Here is a 16,721-nt window from a genome sequence, read left to right as displayed (position 1 = left end):
CACCAAAAAAAAGGGATACAGAAGTAAAAACAACCTGGCATTCAACTGAAAGTTGTAGAGGACAGCAAAATCGAGACTTTACACTCAAGATGCTGGAACTGCCCCATCAGACATTAACAGAAATACTGAGAATGGCAATAGCCAAGACATGGAAACCAACTAAATGTCCATTGACAAAAAAAATGGTTAAAGAAGATATGGTACATACATACAATGGAATATTACTCAGCCATTAAAAGGAATGAAACTGTGCAATTTGCAGAGATGTGGATAGACCTAGAAACTGTCATACAGAGTGAAGTCAGAAAGAGAAAAATATCACATAATATCACTTACATGTGGAATCTAGAAAAATGAAACAGATGAACTTATTTGTACAGCAGAAACAGACACAAATGTAGAGAACGGACATATGGATACTGGGGGGGAAGGGAGGTAGGATGAACTGGGAGATGGGGATTGACATATATACACTACTATGTATAAAATAGATAATTAATGAGAACCTGTAGAGCACAGGGAACTCTACTCAGTGCTCTGTGGTGACCTAAATGGGAAGGAAATCCAAAAAAGAGGGGATATATGTATATGTATAGCTAATTCAGTTTGCTGTATAGCAGAAACTAACACAACATTGTAAAGCAACTATACTCCAATAAAAACTTAAAAAAAAAAAGAACAAAATAATGCCATTTGCAGCAACATGGATGCAACTAGAGATTATCATACTAAGTGAAGTCAGTGAGAAGGAGAAAGACAAATACCATACGACATCACTTATATGTGGAAGCTAAAATATTACACAAATGAACCTATCTATGAAACAGAAGCAGAATCACAGACATAGAGAACAGACTGGTGGTTGCCAAGGGGGAGGAGTTGGGGGAGGGATGGATTAGGAGGTTGGGGTTAGCAGATGTAGGCTTTTATATATAGAATGGATAAACAAGGTCTTACTGCATAGCACACAGAACTATATTCAACATCCTATGATAAACCATAATGGAAAAGAATATTAAAAAAAAGAATGTAAAAAAAAAAGTGAGGTTGGAAGGGTTGGTGATGTGGCTGGGAAGCTATGGGTTCTGATGAGGTTCAACTTCAGATTTATACAAGTGAAGTGTCTGTGGAACATATACTTAATACTAAGTAGTTCAATAGATATTTATTCAATGAAATGTCCAGCAAAAAGCTTAGGAGAGATCACTTTTAAAGCTGTTTTTTTGCAGCTACCCACAGGTATTGATTGAAGCCACTAAAGTAGAGGAAGTCACCAAGAGAAAGATATAAAAGGGGAAAGAGAGCAAAACTTGTTCTGAAGAAACTAAAACATTCTTGGGAAAAGCTCCACAGCCTTGAAACTACATCTCCCTCCTGCCAACTTTTATAGTAACCAGGGTGAAATGGGGTAATAAAAGGATTACTCACTGGTTTCCAAATTCTGATGCTACGAAAAGGAAGCCTGTTTTAAGCACACACATGGCAGCAGCAACAGGCACAGTATCAAAATACTTGAGCCGGATCTCAGTAACCTGGAGTGGAAAGAGAAAAAGATTCTAGTGTATAGGCAAGTGAAGCCACGCCATGGAAAATAGCCCAGTATTGTAAGATAGTGTAGTAAGCAAAGTAGCAAATAAAATACTGTCCTTCATATCCAAACCAGCGGTCAGCAAACTACAACCCTCAGGCTAGCCACGCAGTTTACACGGTGCTTACGGCTGCTTTTGTGCCACAATGGCAGAGCTAAGTAGTTGAGACAGGGACCACATGGCCCACAAAAGCCGAAAATGTTCACTACCTGGCCTTTACAAAAAAAAAACTTGCCACCTCCTGAGCTAAACAGGTATCTACGAAATCACCCGGTGTTCAGCACTCTTTCATGGGATGAAAAAAGTAACAGATCATGTATATTACCAGTTTTCAGTAGACATGGAGAGCTTTCTCTTGTTATTCACTAGAAACGGCATTACCCATTCTCACATTATATGGGATCAGACCAAAAATCTGTTAACCAGAGGGAGAAAACCTACATTCATGTACCAGTTCCAAACTTTAAAAGCTTTAACACCTTAGGCAACCACTTTTTAAGGCATTCTGTTTCCATTTTTTTAACTTGTAAATTATCCTTTCTATCTCAGAGAGTAGTTGTAATGAACAAATGGTTTATAAAACCACTCTGTAAACCTTAAATGCACACACATATCAGTTTTTAAAATAAGGTTACTTAATTATATTAAAATTAGGATGAAACTGTAGAAAGTTTCATTAACTAGACTAACCACAACAAATAGGTTTTTTCATTTTTTTCCCTCCCTCCATGGTCTACTTACCATATCTTCATCTGTCTCCAAAGTGATCTTAAAGATATCTCCCTGCTCAGTTTGGGCCAAAAAGAAGAACATTGACTTGGTCTTATGGGTGGCAGAGCAGACAAAAATCATTCCTCTTTCAGGGTCATCCAGGTCATTCTAGCAAAGTCAAATACACAACCAACATCTTGGAAATGAGTACTCCTTTTCTGGAATTCAACACTTTACCGACAAGGATCATACAGGCCATCCAAGGCCTAGAGGCATCTGGAGCCTCTCCATGCAAGCTCTGACTCAGAGCAGCCTGCCAGTCACAGGACTAAAACGCAATAACCAAAAATTCTAGTCTACTATAAATACATAATAAAGCTTACGTTTAAAAAAAAAAAAAAAGCCACAATTCCACTCTACAGCCTAATCAGATCAATAAGGCAAGAACTACCTCCAGAGAAAAATGTCAGAGAAGAGACATGAAATTTAAAGAATCATCATTTCAGGCTGTGAATAAAAGACTGTTACATGTTCACGACAATACCATCCAAAGCATCATCATCAGCCCTGATTTCCAAAGGGCATTCCCCCTTGGCTGGACTTTGGTTTTCTTTTTTAATGTTTCCAACATTTTGTATTTCTCTCAGAGTAAGTTCAAGCACAAAACATGTTTTATACTTCTTTGCAGCCCCAAAGCCAAGTACAGCACCTGGCAGTCAGGTGCTTAATAAATTTCTGATCAACTAAACTGAATCACTTATCACTCCTTCCCAAGAATTTAACTTGCTAATCTTACCAGATATTCTAAAATTGATGGAATCTTACTCAGATACCATGTACTAGATAAACTAAGTCTTAAAAAATTTAACCTCAGCACCTATAAATTAATAGTAAAAAGATAAACAATAGGCGGTGAGAGGAGAGATTGAGGAAGCAGAGATCAAATCAGATTACCCATGTGCTATTGATAACTGCTGAAGCTGGGTACACAGAAGTTCATTATATACACAATCATCCCTTGATATCTGCAGGGGATTGGTTCAAGGAGCCGCCACAGATACCAAAATCCACAGATGCTCAAATCCCTTATATAAAATGGGGTAGTACAAGGAATAGTCAGCCCTCCATATCCATGCATGAGAACCCTGCAGATATGGAGGCCCAATTGTATGCTTAATGATTTCCACAGTAAACTTAAAATTAAAAGCAATAAAGCAACATTTGCAACCACCAGTGTAGTAACTGACTGAGAGGAAAACCACTGTGTGAAAAGATTTGGGGGAAAAGAGTATTTACACAGTCTCAGAGTTCACTAGTTTCCACAAAAAGGAAAAGGTACCTTTACAACAAAGAGAAGTAGTAGGTGATCAATTTAGCATTACCAATAATGAACCAAATCAGCATTATGTGCCCCTAATGTAATGTAATGAGAAATATATATCAGCACCTAAGTAATAATTCTATCAAAAATATAACATGGATGCTATCATGAGGAAAAAGATTATGGGACAAACTACAAGAAAATTAACCCAGACTCTTAAAAAAAAATGTCAGTATCATAAAAAAACAAAAGCAAAGGTGAGAGGAAATATTGTAAATTAAGGGAGACTAAAGGTAGATATAAGTGAACTTTGGGAGACAATGAGAGAACTGTACATAAGATAATTGTATTACTCAAAATGGTAAATTTCTTGGGCACAGTATTGATAATGTAGGAAAATTTCCTCCTTCTTAGGAGCTACATCTTAGGAAATTCTTGCAGTGTCATACAAGCTATCTTCAAATGGTTTTGCCTAAAAAAATTTGTAGATACATAAGAAAGAAAAGGCAAATGCAGCAAAGCAGTATTAATTGTTGAATCTAAGTGAAAGGTATACAGGAATTTACCATTCTCTCCTTTTAGATTTTTCTGTATGTTGGAATGGGGTGGGGTGGGAGAGAATGAAACACGATTTATCTCCAATGAATACACCTGGATTCTTCAAACTAGAAACTTTCAGAAATTTCAAATTGATAATCTTCATAGGTTCTTCGAGAATGAAAACTGTGTTGGTTTTTTTTTTTTTAATTGAAGTACAATTGACTTACAGTATTACGCTAGTTTCAGGTGTACAACATAGAATTGTGTTGACTTTTAACTCCCTTTCTCAAAGATTTTGTTTTGCTTTTGCTAAGGTATTTTACTGTCTTTATTAAAAACAACATTTACAAAGAAACTAAAACTTGATTAACATATAAATTAAGAGACCACACTGTAATTACAAAAATTAAGTTCATTTCACAAACACAAATATATTTTCTCTTATGGAAAACAAAGACCTTACCCGTCTCCTGGGAATTGGACAGCGGATATCTGGTTGGTCACCAAAGTTCTTATAGGTGATGTAGTTTTCAGAGCAAATCAGCACTCCACTTGGACCATCTGACCCCCCTGGAACTGTCAAGAGAAAATGAAACTCAGCAATGATTTGACATAACCATGAATTACAATTTAGCCTTCAATTCCTTCCCTCCTTCAGCACAACTTGAAGGTACAGTGTGCCTAAAGGTGATAAACATGCAATGTTTCTCTTCCCTGATAGTTATGCTAGACAAGGACAGGGCACCATTTGGGGAATCTCCAGATCTCTGATAATGCATCTAAATGTTTAGCTCCAAGACCAGAACTCAGTTCTTAGGTTCAGACCTATAATCCAACTGCCTACTGGACACTCTCACATGGATATTCCATAGCAGCTTAAAAATGAACGTATTCATAAACAAGTGCAGAGTTCCTTCCCAAACCACCTCCTGGGTTCTCCACCTTAGAGAACACTGCCATCGACCAACAGACCAAACCAGAAACAAGGACGTCATCCTTCAATTCTCCCCTCTCCCACAGCCCTATTGATTCTACCTCCTAAGCAGTCCTCATGCTGCGAATCTCTCTTGGTTTAGTGAAACAGCTTCCTGACCAATCTCCTGGCTTATTACCTTCCATTCCATTACCAAAATGTAAGCATGTGATCTTTTAAAAACGTTCACCTGTAACATGTCATTATTTTCCTGCTTAAAAATCCCTCAGTAGCTACCTCCCACCTCTACCCCATCCCTTTACCTCCAATGATCCAATCACAATGAGCTTTCAGTTCTTTCAATGAACCATGTTTTTTCTGCATTTGGGCTTTTGTGCATTCTGTTCCATTTGGCCATAACAGAAACTCCTCCTCCACCCCCGTTACACTTAGCTAACTCCTAACTAGTCCTCAGTTCTCAGCTGAGAGCACTTCTTCTGAAACCTTTCTCTGACGCATTGCCTTCCTTCCCTAGGTTAGGGACCCTTCCTCCATGCTGTCATACCATCTGGCACACTGGCAATTTTTTTGTTACTATCACATATTCACCACTATGCTCAATCTTGCATAAAAGGAAACACCACATCTAATTTTTCATCACTGCAGTCCCAGGGCCCAGTAGACTGATTTTGCACATATTGTTTGTAGAGGCTCAGTAAAAATTTGTTTTAATGAATGAAACCCTCATAAATGAGAAGTACAATAATATATTACAGCAAGTAATTAAATACAATCTATTTTCTAAAATTCTTCTGCTTAGCGGCTAACTATGGCGACGGTGGCAGAGCAGTGGGTGCTGGTGGAGATGGTCCAGGCGCTCTACGAGGCTCCTGCTTATCATCTTATTTTGGAAGGAATTTTAATACTCTGGATAATCAGACTTCTTTTCTCTAAAACTTACAAGTTACAAGAACGATCTGATCTTACAGTCAAGGAAAAGGAAGAATTGATTGAAGAGTGGCAACCAGAACCTCTTGTTCCTCCTGTCTCAAAAGACCATCCTGCTCTCAACTACAACATCGTTTCAGGCCCTCCAAGCCATAACATTGTGGTGAATGGAAAAGAATGTATAAACTTTGCCTCATTCAATTTTCTTGGACTGTTGGATAACCCTAGGCTCAAGACTCCTGCTTTCAAGAATTAAGATTCAGTTTGATTTCAGAACTCCTTGGAAAAGATGTGCACTTGGATTTGGAAGACCGCCTGGCAAAATTTATGAAGACAGAAGAAGCCATTATATACTCATATGGATTTGCCACCATAGCCAGTGCTATTCCTGCTTACTCTAAGAGAGGGGACATTGTGTTTGTAGATAAAGCTGCCTGCTTTGCTATTCAGAAGGGATTACAGGCATCACGTAGTGACATTAAGCTATTTAACCATAATGATATGGATGACCTGCAGCGACTATTGAAAGAACAAGAGATTGAAGATCAAAAGAATCCTCGCAAGGCTCGTGTAACTCGACGTTTCATTGTAGTCGAGGGGTTATATATGAATACTGGAACTATTTGCCCTCTTCCAGAATTGGTTAAGTTAAAATACAGATATAAAGCAAGGATCTTTCTGGAGGAAAGCCTTTCGTTTGGAGTCCTGGGGGAGCATGGCCGAGGAGTCACTGAACATTTTGGAATCGATATTGATGATATTGATCTTATCAGTGCCAACATGGAGAATTCACTTGCTTCTATTGGGGGTTTCTGCTGTGGCAGGTCTTTCGTAATTGACCATCAGCGACTTTCCGGCCAGGGATACTGCTTTTCAGCTTCATTACCTCCCCTCTTAGCTGCTGCTGCAATTGAGGCCCTCAACATCATGGAAGAAAATCCAGGTATTTTTGCAGTGTTGAAGGAAAAGTGCAAACGAATTCATAAAGCTTTACAAGGAGGAGACATACACAGAGAAAGAGGAGAAGACCATGTGAAGATGGAGATAGAAATAAGAGTGATGCAGCCACAAGCCAGGGAATGAATAGAGCCACCAGAACCTGGAAGAAGAAAGGACACATTCTCCCCTAAAGCCTTCAAACCCTAGGAAACTAATACAGATTTTGGTACTAGGAAGTGAAGTGCTGCTGTAACAAATACCTAAAACTATGGAAGTGGCTTTGGAATTAGGTAATGGATAGAGGTTGGAAGAATTTTGAGGTGCATGAGAGAAAAAGATTTGAAGAGTCTGCAAGTAGAAATATGGGCTTTAAGGATAATCCTGGTGAGATCTCAGAAGAAAGTGAAGAGCATGGTAGAGAAAATGTCTGTCATCTTAGAGAATGGGGATCCCATCATGACCAGAATGTTAGTAAATATGGATGTTAAAGTCCTTTCTGTTGAGGGCTCAGAAGGAAATGTGGAACATGTTATTAGAAACTAGAGGAAAGGCAATCGTGGTGATACAGTGGCAAAGAACCTAACTGAATTGTGTCCTGTAGCTACGGTGGAAAGCAGAACTTTTAAGTAATGAACTTGGATAATTAGCTGAGGAAATTTCTAAGCAAAGTGTTGAAAGTGTGGTCTGGTTCCTTCATGCCGTTTCTTCAAAAATATGAGAGGAAAGAGGTAAATTGAGGAAGGAACTGTCAGGCAAAAAAGAACACAGCACTTGATGACTTGGGAGGTTCTTGGGTTATCTATATTGCAAAGGATGAAAAAATTAGTAGAGTCACTGTTGGGAAAGTCACTGTTGGGAAAGTATGCTCTGGAGAGAGGGCCAAGGATGCAGCTGGACAAACTTTTTGTAAAGAGATTAACTATGTGACTCATGGATCCACTCAATCATCTCAGCAGAGCCAGAAGTAGAGACGGGGTTATTCAGACAAGATCTCTGGAGGACTCTCTGTTTATCATAATCTCTGGAACCTGTGAATATGGTCTTATTTGGAAAAAGTTTCTTTGCAGATATAATTAAATTAAGGCTCTTGAGATGACATCAGCCTGGATTATCAGGATGGGTCCTAAATCCAATGACAAGTGTGTGTAAAGAGACACATATAGGACAGAGAAGATCATGTGAATACAGAGGCAGAGATTGTAGTTGTGCAGTCACAAGCGAAAGAATGCCAGGAGCCACCAGAAGCTGGAAGAGACAAGGAAGGATTATTCCCCAGAGTCTTTGGAGGGAGTGCAGCCCTGTCGACAACTTGATTTTGGACTTCTGGCCTCCAGAACTGTGAGAGAATAAATTTTTGTTGTTTCAAAAAAAAAAAAAAAAATTCTTCTGCTTAATATATAAGAAGTCTCTTCCTAAGATTTAATGCTCAAAGACAAGTGCTGTTTTGTACTTTTCTTCTCTAAAATCCTCCCCCAACAACTGACATACTTCACTTTAGACATCAATTCAAGTGCAAATGACTTGAAACAGAAAGGACTGGATCATTGTCTTACTCAAGCCTGATGAAATTTAGATTACCACAAATACAGTTGCCCTCCTTTAGTCTTTTAATATGAATTAAACTAATACTGATTCTTCATGGTGAACATCTTTGAGCTCCTACAAAAATCATACTTTGCTCTGGTGCATCTAAAACACTGTTGATATGATTTGCTAAAATTTAAGATTTTTGCACCTATAGTCACAAGTATAACCAGCCTACAAATTTTTCTTATTACTATCCTTCTCTAGTTTTGGTACTGATGTTATATTAGGCTCATAAAGTGGTACAACAGTTTTTATTCTTTTTTCTAATCTCTGGAGAAATTTAAGGTCCCTGAAAATTCTCGACCTTAAATCTTCTGAGAGAAAGAAACTTTGGATTATTGCTCCAATTTCTTTAACAAATGCTGGTCTATTCAGGTTCTTAATTTCTTCTTGGATCAATTTTGGTAACAGTTACATTTGTCTTTTCACAGAGCCATGTTTTGATTTTTGTAATGAGTGAAAGATTGACTACAGTCAAGACACCAGAGCAACCAATAGTAATCAATATTCCAAGCTGACTGCTCTCTTTTCTTCCCTGCCCCCATTAGAGTATAAGAGTTAACCACCACATGAATTTCTAACCTTGCCAAAACATAGACAAGGCACTCAGGTTTACTACAAATGGATTATAGTTTCCAAATCATATTAAGCAAACACTGCTAAGTTTGAACATAAAATGGACCAAGCAAAATGGTACAGAGCAGCTCTAAGAGAAAAGTACCTGTAATAAGGAAGTTTCCATGTTCCTCCAAAGGTTCACTGTATTTTCGGACCACATGATTTAAACCAAGGTCTAACTCATAGAAAGTAAGTGTCTGCTGGGTATTAGCCGCTGCTTCCCCAGTTGGATCATTGTCTGCTTCCTATAGAATAACAGTGGCACAGAGACTAATCAGTACCATAAAATCAAACTTTTAAAACTGGAAAGTAAAAAAGAGTGGATAGGGCTTCCCTGGTGGCGCAGTGGTTGGGAGTCTGCCTGCCAATGCAGGGGACGCGGGTTTGGGCCCTGGTCTGGGGGGATCCCACATGCCACGGAGCAACTGGGCCCGTGAGCCACAACTACTGAGCCTGCGCGTCTGGAGCCTGTGCTCCGCAACGGGAGAGGCCGCAGCAGTGAGAGGCCCGCACACCGCGATGAAGAGTGGCCCCCGCTCGCCACAACTGGAGAAAGCCCTCGCACAGAAACGAAGACCCAACACAGCCAAAAATAAATTAAAAAAAAAAAAAAAAAAAGAGTGGATATATGTATATGTATAACTGACTCACTTTGCTGTACACCTGAAACTAACACAACATTGTAAATCAACTATACTCCAATAAAAATTATTCAGACAAACAAACAAACATAGCTGGAAAGGGCATCAGGATTCCTCCATTTCACAAACAAGGAAGCAAAGGTCCACAGACGCCAAATGGTTTGCCAAAGTTCACACTAAGTAATGGCAGAGTGGAAGCAAGAACCCAGGTTTTCTATTTCTTTTTTTTTTTTTTTTTTTTAAAGGATTTTCTTATTTATTTATTTATTTATTTATTTATTTATTATTTTTGGCTGTATTGGGTCTTCGGTTCGTGCGAGGGCTTTCTCCAGTTCAGGTTTTCTATTTCTGAGACCAGGGTTAGCTCTACTAGAAAATACTGCCTTCCTCTCAAGCAAAAGAATGGCATGCCCCATCTTTCACTATCTCCCAGTGAAAAAATATCCCAAACACACTTTCACCTCCTTTTTCAGGGAGCTTTTCCCAATAAATACCCTGTTTCCACAGGGAGACTATTCAAATCAGGTAAATTCTGAAACACTCCAAAGTATTTCAGAAAGGTATTTGGAATAGAAAAAAAAAATTGTGAGCAAGTAAGATATAAGAAATGCACAATGAAGAAAACAATCTCAGGAAAGCACCAAGGTGAGTGGAAGAAACCCAAAGGAGGGAGAGGGGGAGAAGGGAGGGGAAGGAAAAGGTGGGTAGAGAGATTGAGACCCCCCTGCCATTACCTCATAATCCATTTCCAGACAAGCAAACATTGGATTTTCAAATCCCACATCTACTCCGACCACATGATATACTAAAGTGTTCGCTTTGTGGGCCTCCAGTGGAGATGAAATGGTAAGCCGGGCTGCAGCATCTCTGTTCAAGATATACACCAATTTCTGTTTCTCAATGGCACCTGTTGAAGGAGACAAAACATAGAAAACTCCAGATAATGAAACGAGAGGCTATAGAACAGCTAGATTCACATCACAATTATTTTCTGAAAGATCGTTAATAGCCAGCACTAACTCTACAAGTGTATGCATGCTTTAGGATTTTGCTCTCTATCATTAAAATAGACAAGAGCATAATTTTACCCCCTCCTTCCTAATAGGGATCTTAATATCCCACTAACTCTTCAAAAATTTTTATGACAAACTAAACAATAATTCATAGAATTGCTAGCTTTATTCTCTGAATTAGATCTAATGATTTTGTGACTGGTCAAAGAAGGTTGCCCTCTGGAAGCCTGATCAGATACACAGAATTTCCTTCAAGATATTTATCAGAGAAGAGACATGAATGTGAATCATCATTTCAGGCTGATGAAAGCAACCATATTCATTGTCTAATAATGTAAAATCTTACAGTGTAGCCTTTTTGCTACACTTAAAGAAATGGAAAAACACCCATTTCCAACTAGATAAGAAGTAGAAAAGGTGTGTTAAAACTTCTCCCATTGTTTTAAAAGGAAAAGCAACTTTAAACATCCAAAATGATCCAAACTTTACCCAGCTGAGTGATTTCCTGGCACACTACCAAGATCACAGCATTGTTATCCTGAACTGAGCTTCTTTAAGAGTCAAAAAGTCAACAGAGTAAGTCACTCACTAATCATAACAGCTCGCCCTTTGGGATCCACAGCTAAGAATTGGCCAGGAACAATGCGGCGGCATCCACTCTTGCCAAAGGTTTCTTGGTGAATTTTCTCAAACATATTCTTAGATGGCTGGTATTCCAGGATAACAATCCGACCTGAGTCACTGCCAACCACAATGTAGTCTTTTGTGCCACCTGTCAACCTAAAGGCCATGAGTGACCGGATGACACCAAATACTTCCACAGTTAGTAGGGTGTGTACTTTGCCGGTGTTGGGGTCAGGGCGAAGCAGCTCCAAGATCTTTCCCCGGGAAACAACAATTTCCTGTTGTTTGGTTCCTGAAAAACACGAAAAATAAAGATCATGAACAATCAGAACTAGTAACCTGAATGGATCAAAATTCCACTAAAGGGACTTCCCTGGTGGTCCAGTGGTAAAGAATCTTTACAATCCCCCTTACAATGCAGGGGACACGAGTTCAATCCCCAGTCAGGGAACTAAGATCCCACATGCTGTGGGGCAACTAAGCCCGCACGCCACAACTAGTGGGCTTGCGTGCCTCAACTAGAGAGCCTGTATGCCGCAAGCTACAGAGCCCACACGCTCTGAAGCCCACACACCACAACCAGAGAGAAGCCCACGGGCCGCAACGAAAGATCCCGCCTGCCGCAACTAAGACCTGCCACAGCCAAAAAAATAAATAAATTAAAAAAAAAAAAAAAGCCACAAAAGATAAATATAACTGAGCTGGGGGCTTAGTATTTTAAGTTAATTTATTCTACTTTAAAAGGTACTTTTCCTGGGCCTCCCTGGTAACACAGTGGCTAAGAATCTGCCCGCCAATGCAGTGCAGGGGACACAGGTTCGAGCCCTTGTCTGGGAAGATCCCACAGGCCGCAGAGCAACTAAGCCCGTGCGCCACAACTACTGACCCTGCGCTCTAGAGCCCACAAGCCACAAGTACTGAGCCCGTGAGCCACAACTACTGAAGCCTACACGCCTAGAGCCCATGCTTCGCAACAAGAAAAGCCACCACAATGAGAAGCCCGCGCTCCACAACTAAGAGTAGCCCCCGCTCACCGCAACTAGAGAAAGCCTGCGCGCAGCAACAAAGACCTAATGCAGCCAAAAATAAATAAATAAATTAAATAAATTTAAAGGCAAAAAAAAGGGTACTTTTCCCAGAATTTAAAGCATCTAACAAAAGTAGTATCAAAGAAGAACTTTTCAAAAATGGTCACACAAGTTATTTTTAAACTTCCTTTTTATTTTTCTGAGATTTGCCATCAATCTGCGTAATTCGGAGTCGTCTACAAACGACATTAACATATAATGTTTTGGGGACTTCCCTGGTGGCGCAGTGGTCAAGCATCTGCCTGCCAATGCAGGGGACACAGGTTCAAGTCCTGGTCCCAGAAGATCCCACATGCCGCGGAGCAACTAAGCCCGCGTGCCACAACTACTGAAGCCCGCACACCTAGAGCCCGTGCTCCACAATAAAAGAAGCCACCGCAATGAGAAGCCCGCGCACCTCAACGAAAAGTAGCCCCCGCTCGCCGCAACTAGAGAAAGCCCACGCACAGCAATGAAGACCCAACGCAGCCAAATATAAATAATTTAAAAACAAAACAAAAAAATATATAATGTTTTGCTTCATAAAATTAAAAATTACCAAAGGCTCTTTCTAGCCCATCTTTAAGTCTATTGTTCTAAGAAATCATATTAACTTTTGGGGCTGTTAGCTATAATATCTCAAAGACCTTTCAAAGCTACCATCTAATATATGCTGTTTATTTCTAAACTGACTCCTAAAAAGCTCACTTGCTTTCATAACTGCAATCAACACCTCCAAATACGTAACAGTCAACTTGCCCCCATCTCTCCCTGCTATGTTAATTCCACCCAGATGAGTTGTCATCACCTTTAAACTAAATGTTTAAAATATCCAAGTTCCTCCTTCCCCAAACACACTCTCTGGTCTCAAGTAACCTGCTATCAATGTTACTGTCATTTTCTCTGCCACCCAGGTTGCAAACTCATATTTTCTCTTTCTTTCTATCCTCACTGCCCTAATACAGATCCTCACTATCTAATGCCTAAATGGCTTCCTATCCTATCTGATATGCCACTCCTACCCACCTCAATCCATTCTCATTTGCTCAATGCCATCCATCATTTATCAGGCCACCTTATTTTCCAAAGGTCCTTTGGAAGATCAAGTACTCCAAAGTGCTTTAGAAACTGTAAAGCATCACATAAATTACAATATTCTCTAATGATTAAAAGATTTTTTTTCATAATTTGTTTTAGAAAAAAGGTTTGATATTGAAAAAGCAATTTGAAGCATAAAACTAGTAATATTAAAAATGTTAGGAATTCCCTGGCAGTCCATTGGTTAGGACTCCGCACTTCCACTACTGGTGGCACAGGTTCAATCCCTGGTCAGGGAACTAAGATCCCACAAGCCGCGTCATGCGGCCAAAAAAAATTTTTTTTAAATGTTAAGCTCAGAAAGGTAATAATAGAAAAACTTACCAGAGAAGTTACCATGAATGGCAAAGCTGATGCCAGTGGCTCGCTGCAAGGTCAAGTTGTACAGGAACATGGTAGCAGTAACACTGAGCCACCCACAACTCCACAATCCAGGCCTTGGTTATACCAAGTCAAAGCAAGCTAAGGGCACATAAAAGTAGAAGAATATCAGCTGTGCAATTGTTATTTTAACAGACATTTCTGTATGGGAACTTCTGGCTGAAGACAGCAGAACCAGGAAAGTAAGGCCTATTGAGGAACAACATACTTATAATTAAGAGTGCCTTCTACATACCAGGCACTATGCTACTATACACCGTTTCAATCTCACAAGAATCCTATGAAGTACTCAATATTACACTAATTTTACAGATAAGAAAATTGAGCTAAGAAATTAAATTGTCTGCCTGAGGTCACATAACAAGTAGTAAAATCGCTGGGAGCTGGGATCTGTACCATTAAACCAACACTGTCTATTTGACTTTATTGTGTTAGAAACTAAGTAGGTCTACATTTACTTGTATTTGAATAGGCTCTACTTTCACATGGTTCAGAATTCAGAAGCACAGCAAAAAGCTGACTCCATCCATTCCCTAGCCACCCAGTTTTCCTCTCTGGAGGAATCAATTTCACCAAGTTATATTGTGTCCTTCCAGATATTTTCTGTATGTACAAAGAAAAATATATATTAATACTGTCTATTATCTCTTTTTAACTAAAAGCTGGGTACTGTATATCATACACTCACATCATAGTGCAACTGATTTTTTATCACTTTACCTATCTTTTGAGATAGCAACAAACAAAAGGCTTTCTCATTTTTATTTTACAACTACATAGCATTCCATTGAACGGGTATATCACAATTCATTTAGCCAACACCCTATTGATGAACATTCAGTTTCTTCCCAATCTCTTGCTATTATGAACACTGCTGCAAAGAAAATCTTTCATATATAGGCCATTCATATGTGCATGACTGTATCTCTAAACTGAACTGTCACTTCAGGAGCAAGCCTCCCCAAAGGAGTATACAGTCACAGAAAAGGATTCTTCTCATCAGACAGAACTGAAGACTGCAAACTGATGCACTTCTACCATAAAAGAATTACCAAAACTACACCTATACACAGTTACTGCTGGAAAATAAACTGAGCTATTTTTCCTCAATTCCAAAAGGAAGGGATCTTGAGAAATTACACAATTCACTGTGTAATTAATGTATGAGTTTGGTTTTGTTAAATGAGAAAAGAAAATTATGAGCAAATGTCCTTATAAATAATAATCATTTTGGGGCTGGGCAAGAGCAGGGTGCCTAAGAGAGGAAAAGATCCTTCAGTCTGGAAACAGGTCCTGAGAGATATACATTCTCCTACTTGAAACCAAGGAACATCAAGGAAACCAAGGAATGTTCTTCTAGGATCACAGGGAAAGAAGGAAAAAGCCTTGAGATGGAACAAGAAGGGAGTGAGAAATGACCTACAAGAAGAAAAATAGAAAAAACATACAGACACAGAGACACAAATACACACACACCCAGTAGGGCTTAGACATTGGGAAATTTCCAGGGAAAGTTGTGCCCAGCTTGAAGTCTGGGTAAAAAATAGGCAGAGAATGTGTTGCAGTTGCTCTTAACTGAAAAGTAGTGAATGTGATTCTCAGACATAATTTATTGTTGCAGCTTGCTCTTACTATAAAATTTCAAACATAATTTCAAATCTCCAGTTATCAACAACACAATTTACAATGAAAGCCCTACCATGTTGTTAATGTGATCCGTATTGCAGGACTGATTACGTTAAAAATAAACAATTTTTTAGAAAACAACAGAGGAAACCACAGGCCACTTCTGAAACCTGGAAAAGCTTTACAGCCTATGCTATCCATTACTATCTTTGGAATTCATTTTCCCCAAACCTAGTTGGATCCAGGTTCCCCAAGTATTGTTATCTTGGGAAATGGAGGAAGTTGCATTCTGGAAGCAGACCAGCCAAGAACAATATACCAGGAACCAGTAACGGCCCAAACTTAGTAAATTTTGATTTCCCCCACTTCTATCTCCTGCCTGTGAATACTAGGAAATGAGCCTGTGATTGCCCCCTCCACCCCTTCTCCATGTGCCAAAAGAACATCACCGCATGAGGATCAGAGAAGGAAACAAATCGCCCAAATGCCAAAATACAAATACAAAAGTCTTGATTTCAAAGGCTGTTTCCATTATTTACACTTTTAACACCCTCGATCTTTCCACCCTCCCGTGTGTCGTTTACTTTCTCCAGAAGAAGACGTCCCTCCTGCTCCTTCTCACACCTCCCCCAGCGCCTAAAAGGTAGGCAGTTTCTAGAAAGCTTATTTTGAGCCAGGCCTGGTTCCTACACTGTGAACGCAAACGGGAGACGATTCCCTAGAGCCGCCCCAAGCATTCCCTTTCCCGTACCTCTCGGGCCTAAGATGCCTCAGAAACCCCTGCCACAGGCTCGGCCCACCCTCCTACATGGCCGCTATCCGCCTCCCCGGTCTCGGGGAGGTCGGGGAGCTGTCTCTTTACCCTGCAGCCAGGAGGATGGCGTAGATATCCGACAGATCCTCAGTTTCCTTCAAGCCCTAAACAACCGCCAACGCCAAGCCGCCGGCGTCCTCCATTAGCTCCTAAGACAGGGACCTTCCGGTTGGCGCGCGACGGAAAAAGGTCCCCAACCGGCGCCTGAAGAATGTATATATAATTTTTTTTTACTGCTTCTGTCTTGCTTCCACACAGCATTGAAAATTATTTAAATATACTTTATGACCG

The 16,721-nt window shown here is 39.8% G+C and overlaps 1 protein-coding gene, 2 non-coding genes and 1 pseudogene across 4 annotated transcripts in view; 1 reads left to right on the top strand and 3 right to left on the bottom strand.

The window, feature by feature from the left end:
* Positions 1 to 16,612, bottom strand: part of SF3B3 (splicing factor 3b subunit 3) — a 50,161-nt gene extending 33,549 nt beyond the window's left edge. Inside the window, exons 1-8 of one of the 2 annotated variants that reach the window (XM_007198249.2) lie at positions 16,479 to 16,612; positions 13,934 to 14,071; positions 11,410 to 11,736; positions 10,542 to 10,714; positions 9,270 to 9,411; positions 4,625 to 4,737; positions 2,331 to 2,468; positions 1,429 to 1,532 (exon numbers count right to left, since the gene is read on the bottom strand). In XM_007198249.2, coding sequence (XP_007198311.1) covers positions 1,429 to 1,532; positions 2,331 to 2,468; positions 4,625 to 4,737; positions 9,270 to 9,411; positions 10,542 to 10,714; positions 11,410 to 11,736; positions 13,934 to 14,003 — 1,067 coding nt within the window. In that variant the 5' untranslated portion in view covers positions 14,004 to 14,071; positions 16,479 to 16,612. Of the gene's footprint in view, positions 1 to 1,428; positions 1,533 to 2,330; positions 2,469 to 4,624; positions 4,738 to 9,269; positions 9,412 to 10,541; positions 10,715 to 11,409; positions 11,737 to 13,933; positions 14,072 to 16,367 lie in introns of both variants that reach the window. The other variant, XM_007198250.2, reaches the window with a different exon arrangement.
* LOC114235997 (small nucleolar RNA SNORD111) lies at positions 2,720 to 2,810 on the bottom strand. The gene has a single exon (XR_003622055.2). It is a non-coding gene; the product is annotated as a small nucleolar RNA SNORD111 (small nucleolar RNA).
* LOC103018303 (serine palmitoyltransferase 1-like) lies at positions 5,900 to 7,198 on the top strand (annotated as a pseudogene).
* Positions 11,044 to 11,123, bottom strand: LOC114235999 (small nucleolar RNA SNORD111). The gene has a single exon (XR_003622056.1). It is a non-coding gene; the product is annotated as a small nucleolar RNA SNORD111 (small nucleolar RNA).
* Positions 16,613 to 16,721: the final 109 nt, after the last annotated feature.

This window comes from Balaenoptera acutorostrata, chromosome 19 (assembly GCF_949987535.1).
Source record: "Balaenoptera acutorostrata chromosome 19, mBalAcu1.1, whole genome shotgun sequence".
NCBI classification, from domain to species: Eukaryota; Metazoa; Chordata; class Mammalia; order Artiodactyla; family Balaenopteridae; genus Balaenoptera; species Balaenoptera acutorostrata.
Note: the sequence above shows the minus strand (reverse complement) of the source record. Positions and strands in the feature narration are given on the sequence as shown.